The following is a 6573-nucleotide window of genomic DNA, read 5'->3' as shown; positions in this document are numbered from 1 at the left end:
TCCATAAACGAGATTCAAGTGAAGAAAATAAATACTACACACTTAGATATACAATACAAAACAAGGAATTGAAGAAAGGTTTAAGAATTATCTCATTAAAGAACTCCAATCTTCTCCTCCAATGGTGTAGGTGAAAGAAACCCTAGCCTCCAAGCTTGTAAAATGGCAAAAGATAGAAAATGTTTTGCCCTAGCCTCTCTTTTGTAGCTCCCCCCAATTTTTCCAAGTCCAAAAAATGTCAAAATCTGCCCCCATATTTCTGTTTTTGCAATTCTGCCCGTTTTTGCAAAACTGTCCACTTTTTGACAGTTTTGCAAATCTGTCCCGTTTTTGCAAAACTGTCCAGTTTTGACAGTTTTGCAAAAATATCCAGTTTGACCTCTTTTTTGACTTTCTTTTCACTTGGTATCTTCCGATCACTCATTTCAGCTACTTGGCTTGTTTTGCTCTATTTTGTTCCATTTTGGTCCATTTTGATCCATTTTGCTCTTTTATGCTCTTCGGGCATCTTTTCCTACAAAACAACATAGAAACACAAAAAGTAACAACAAAAGTGCTTAAGGAGTCACAAAAGCTTAAGGAATTAGCGTCGAATATCGCGTAATTTCACGACTCATCATATATGATTCAATTACTCCACCACAAAATTACTCCACCACAACGCACAGAGATAAGTCCCCAAATAAGGTTGGGAGGTAAATGTTAGATTTCCTAACATTAGGGTGAGGGATGATAAGTGGCTGAAAAATAAGGTATATGTAATGAATTATCACTGGTATGATCCTTGTTGAAAAGATAATTCAAGTAAGCTGCCAGACCCATTTGCTGACCCAATAGTGATTATTATATTTCAACTGCGGATGCTCCAATTAGAGTTAAAGTCCTTGAAGGACAAAGGCTATGGCGATAGACCAATCGATTCCAAAGATAAAACTCCTTAAAGAGGAGAGAAGCAAATGATCAAGATAGTCATAATAATGAGGCAAGTGCTTTAAAATAGCGCCACGACATAATACTTCATAAAACCTTGGGAAAGATTTAGGTACTTGAAATTGATAAAAAATGAAGAGATCTCGATAAACTATGTCTCATTGGAACCGATATCAAATGACCGTCGACGGTATCTTTGAATTAATGGTGATGAGGATCTTGAATTCAAATCTGTCAAAGAATGTGGACAGATATAATGATTGGCCAAATAAAATACTCAGTTAAAGTATATTTTGTTTCACTTGAAATAGTGATGTTTTGGACCTATAGTCCAAAGACCTCAAGGTATAATGTCAGTGGGGGTACAAATGGGTTCTTGTGCAAAAAGTAAAATGAGAAATAAAAACCGTAAATATAAAGTACGGGTTGTGCCTTGTGGCATAAAGATTTTTTGCAAAAGTCTTGACATTATTGTATGGAGATGTATGTATTCTCATGTGGTGGATGCAATGGGGTTTCTTATCAGTCTGGCAATATATCGAAATTTTGAATACGTATAATTAATTGTTGTCAATATGGCTATATAGACAAAGAAAGAAAATCCATAGGGATTTAAATTGGTTTGAAGCATTTAAGGTTTACGAAAATAAAGCTTAAACAAATCTTTGTATAGGTTAAAGCAATTCCATTGAGTACCCCAATGGTTGTGATGTCGCTAAATATAAATAAACATCATTTTGACCTCATGATAATGATGAGTATATTGTATTGCATACTGCAAAAGAAATTATTGATATAGATTTGTTTATCCTAGCAAATATTACCAAGGTTTTGTTGGTTATGTAAAATGCAGGGCATTGTTTTTATTATTATATGTAGTTTGTTCTTCAAAGACGAGTTACCGATTTGCATGTAAGGATACTGCACATTATGACGTTTTATATGGTAGTCAATTATTGATACTTATTCAAGTCCTGCCAAGGTGATAGCTACTTACAAAGGATGTCAGGGATACGTGTCTAGCTGAGACCAATAATTCAGCACATTTTGCAATAGTATGATGTTTATTTGGAAATGAAGATTTCAACAATATTATTGTACGAAGCTTGTGCATAGCTTAATTGAAAGAAGGATATAGCAAAGGAGACATAATACAACACACTTCGTCAAAGTTCTTTTCCAGACACGATCTTCGACAAAAAGGTGAAATAAATGTTCAACAGATACGCTCGATTGATAATTTGACGAATATATTCACTAGAGCATTACCAACCTTGACATTTAAGAAGTTGGTATACAAGATTTGGCTATGCGGTCTCCCAGAATGAAGAGATATTTTAATCAGGGGGAGTATAATACGCGTTGTACTCTTTTTCCCTTAGTCGAGGTTTTGTTTCGCTGGGTTTTCCTTGCAAGGTATTTAACGAGACATCAAGCAATGCATATTAGAAGATATGTGTACTTTTTTTCCTTCAGTAGGATTTTTTCCCACTGGATCTTTCCTAGTAAGGTTTTAATGAGATACATTATCTAGTATCTATGGACATCCAAGGGGGAGTGTTATGAAATATTATGTATTTTATGGTGGATGTCCATAACTCCTAAGATGTTACTCCCACGACTTTCTCCATGATGTAGCTATTAAATCTCCCACCTCCTATCTTCACTATGTAAATATTAATTCCCACACCTCCATGATTTTCCCCCATAACTTTCATAGTTATTATGTTCTTTATTGCCACCTTTTGACTATCCTCTATATAGTAGTATATATAGAGATATAATAGGTGATGTACTTACACTTAAACTTACTTGGATGAATAAGAAAGCTCCCATCTCTTGTCTCTCTTTATCTCTTTATTGTTCTTGCTTCATCTTTTGATATATTGTACTAACTTTTTTAGAATGATTTTACAACAAATCAAAATATTTGATATATTTTAGAGAAAATTACACTCTATGTTAATTAGGCAACAATGCTACCCATTTTTTTTAATTCTTACAAAAAATGACCCAAATTTCTCTCTCTCTCTCTCTCTCTCTCTCTCTCTCTCTCTCTCTCTCTCTCTCTCTCTCTCTCTCTCTCTCTCTCTCTCTCTCTCTCTCTCTCTCTCTCTCTGCCTTTGTATATGTTGGTATAAGTTTTTGTACATATTTGTATATGTTTGTATATTTTGGGTTATTTTTTGTAATGTAAGTTTTGGGCTATTTTTTTTGTAATGTAAGTGACCAACTTGTATATTTCTGAATTTTTTTCTATATTTTATCACAAAATATACTTTGATACATATATATGGGAAAAGGGTCAAAAATACCCTCTACTTTCATAAATTGGCTACTTTTACCCTTCATTACAAGTTAGAGCCAAATATACCCTCACCGTTAGCAAAGTATTAAAAAATACTCCTCATTTCTAACATATTTCCCACATAAGCAACGCTATTCATTGGAATTGGGTGACATGAACGCTACATGACATTTAGCTTATTCGATGTGGTGCTTATGTGATAATTTTTCAAAAACAAATCTGGAAAAAATGGTTTTTATTAAAAATCTTTTTTTTTTTAATTTTATAAATCTCGTTTTTTAAATATATATTCTCGAAAATTGGATTTTTTTAATTAAAAAAATCTGGAAAATGATTTTTTTTTTAATTTGGAAAACTGTAATTTTTTTTTTTTAAAAGTGTCCTAAAAATCTTTTTTTTTTAAATGGATTAATTCTACCAAAAAAAATCTGAAAAAACTGATTTAAAAAAAACATTTTCCAGATTTTTTAATTAAAAAAATCCAATTTTCTAGTTTTTTTTTTGTTTTTTTTAAGAAACAGGTTTTTATAATAGATTTTTAATAAAAGTCATTTTTTCAGATTTTTTTTTTAGAAAAATCAATTTTCCAAATTGTTTTTAAAAAAAATTGTCACGTAGGCACCACATATAATAAGTTAAATGTCATATGGTGTCCATGTCGTCCAATTTCAACGACTAGACTTGCTTATGTAGAAATATGTTAGAAATGAGGGGTATTTTTAAATACTTTGGTAATCGTAGGAGTATATTTGACCCCAACTTATAATGAAGGATAAAATATTCAATTTATGAAAGGAGTGGTATTTTTTTAACCCTTTTCCCTATATATATATATATTGAACAAAACATTAGTTTTAGGTTCGCAACAAGCATTTGGAAAGTAAAGTTTGCAATATTCTTTATTCAAAAAAGTTCTTTCCATGACATAGTAATTGGAAAGAACACACACTGAACAAGAAAACTATAACAAAAACTCAAGCCCTTGGAACTCCATAAACACTCGTTACGTTGAGTTCTCTATCTCATCCAACTTTAGAGACAAGCATACACTTTAAATTATTTAATTATAATATTTATTAAACGATTTCTCACGTTCGTTTGGGTCTGGTTCATTTTCATCACTTAAGCGTAGACAGAAGGATTGGCGAGGAGGTACTCTTCAACAGCCTTGAAAAGTTCCATGCCTTGTTTTTTGCCTTCATTGTGTTCTTCTTCCTTCAAAACATAATTACCCTTTGTGTGATATTCAGTTGTGCTCTTGCAAACACAGCCTCCATTTCCAGAAGCTTCGAATTTAATATCATAGGTAACTGATTCCAATTTGTCTCCAAGAACATCACCTTCGATCAGTGAATATTTTGTTACCAAATTCTTGTCGTCAATCACATGAAGCTTGTGCTTCAAATACTTTATTGGACCACCTGCCATTTTGATCAAAATTAAGGCAAAATAAGGTTATCAGAGAATTATATGAATAAGTTTGAGCAAAATAAATAAATAAATGTTTGTCTTGTAATTTTTAGTTCCTTTCTTGAATGATTTAAGTTACACACACGGATAGAGACTTTTTGCTGTATCAATGTTTAGTTTTACCTGGACTAGCAGTTTAGTTATCATTTTTACCAATTAATAATAGCAAATGACCTGATTATGTAAATATTTTATGTACTGCAATTGGTGCGTATAACTTAAACTCTTTCCAAAAGCTTAACCAAACAAGTGCAACAATTTAATTAATATTCTCACCTTCGACCAAATTTATGTGATAATTCATTAGCACGAAATTTAAGAAAATTAGAATTTTTTTTGAAACTTGTGATTTAAAATAAGTCTTAGATATTATAATACGACCATTAAACCCTTGTAATAACGTAAATTTAATTACCTTCAACAAAGTTCATCTTCTTGATGCTTCCAGCACCACCATCACCCTCAAGAGTCTCAATATTCTTAACATGTGGCATCAATTTTGGGATAATGTTGTCAGCATCAACAACCAAAGCTTTGAACAACCTAGTAGGTGCAACTGTGGTTGAGACATCATGTGTATAGGTCTTGACACCCATAATGTTAATTTGCCTAGAAGGAAAAGAGAATATTTGAACTGAATTAATTGCTAGTTTAAGATGTTTTGAGTTGTGGGATATAGTGTAAGTTTTAGATGTGTGGTATTTATAGGGATATAACAAATGGAGCGAGAGTTTAGAGTTTAGAGTTCAGAGTCATCAGCAACCTTTATATTTATCTTAGTTTCAACATTCAAAGCAGTCCATTTTTGACTTCTATATCCATTTTTTCTAGATGTTTGTTCCTTATCATTAGGGTACATTAGGGTGAGGACAGTAGGAGGAGACTCAGAGCACTTTTCAGTTGTGATGGATTGCATCAAGGATCAACTCTTAGTCCGTTTTTATTTGCCTTGGTGATGGATGGATTGACGCGGCAAATTCAAGGTGAGGTGCCATGGTGTATGCTTTTCGCGGATGACATAGTCCTGATCGACGAGGCTCGTAGCGGAGTTAACGCTAAGCTGGAGGGTTGGAGACAAATTCTGGAGTCTAAAGGGTTCAAGCTGAGTAGGACCAAGACAGAGTACTTAGAGTGTAAGTTTAGTGAAGCACCTCAGGAGGCTGGCTTGGAAGTGAGGCTTGGTACCCAGGCCATCCAGAAGAAAAGTAGTTTCAAGTATCTTGGGTCTATTATGCAAGGCAGCGGGGAGATTGACGATGATGTCACACATCGTATTGGGGCAGGGTGGATGAAATGGAGGCTTGCTTCCAGAGTGCTATGTGACAAGAAGGTGCCACCACAACTTAAGGGCAAGTTCTACAAAGTGGTGGTTAGACCGACTATGTTGTATGGGGCGGAGTGTTGGCCAGTTAAGATCTCTCACGTTCAAAAGATGAAAGTTGCCTAGATGAGAATGTTGAGATGGATGTGTGGCCACACCAGGAGTGACAGGATTAGGAATGAGGATATTCGGGACAAGGTGGGAGTGGCCTAGGTGGAAGACAAGATGCGAGAAGCGAGATTGAGATGGTTTGGGCATGTGAAGAGGAGAGACACAGATGCCCAGTACGGAGGTGTGAGAGGTTGGCCATGGATGCTGGAGACGAGGTAGGGGTAGGCCGAAGAAGAATTGGGGAGAGGTAATTAGACACGACATGACACAGTTACAGCTTACCGAGGACATGACCTTAGATAGGAGGGCTTGGAGGACCCAGATTAGGGTAGAAGGCTAGTAGATAGTCTCATTATCCTGTCTTATTAGTAGTCGCATTATCGTAGTAGAATTTCTTGTGCTTTGATTATTCTATGTTATATGTGTCGCTTGC

The 6573-nt window shown here is 34.5% G+C and overlaps 1 protein-coding gene across 1 annotated transcript; it reads right to left on the bottom strand.

The window, feature by feature from the left end:
• Positions 1-4110: 4110 nt before the first annotated feature.
• On the bottom strand, positions 4111-5388 carry LOC132610705 (pathogenesis-related protein STH-2-like). Its single transcript, XM_060325063.1, has 2 exons — positions 5124-5388; positions 4111-4659 (listed from the first exon to the last, which is right to left on the bottom strand). Exons 1-2 carry the CDS (start codon positions 5302-5304, stop codon positions 4361-4363), a joined length of 480 nt encoding a protein of 159 aa, XP_060181046.1. The 5' UTR covers positions 5305-5388; the 3' UTR covers positions 4111-4360.
• Between the last annotated feature and the right edge of the window lie 1185 nt (positions 5389-6573).

Source organism: Lycium barbarum, chromosome 9, assembly GCF_019175385.1.
Source record: "Lycium barbarum isolate Lr01 chromosome 9, ASM1917538v2, whole genome shotgun sequence".
NCBI classification, from domain to species: Eukaryota; Viridiplantae; Streptophyta; class Magnoliopsida; order Solanales; family Solanaceae; genus Lycium; species Lycium barbarum.
The sequence above is the reverse complement of the archived record's forward strand: the minus strand, read 5'-3'. Positions and strand labels throughout refer to the sequence as shown.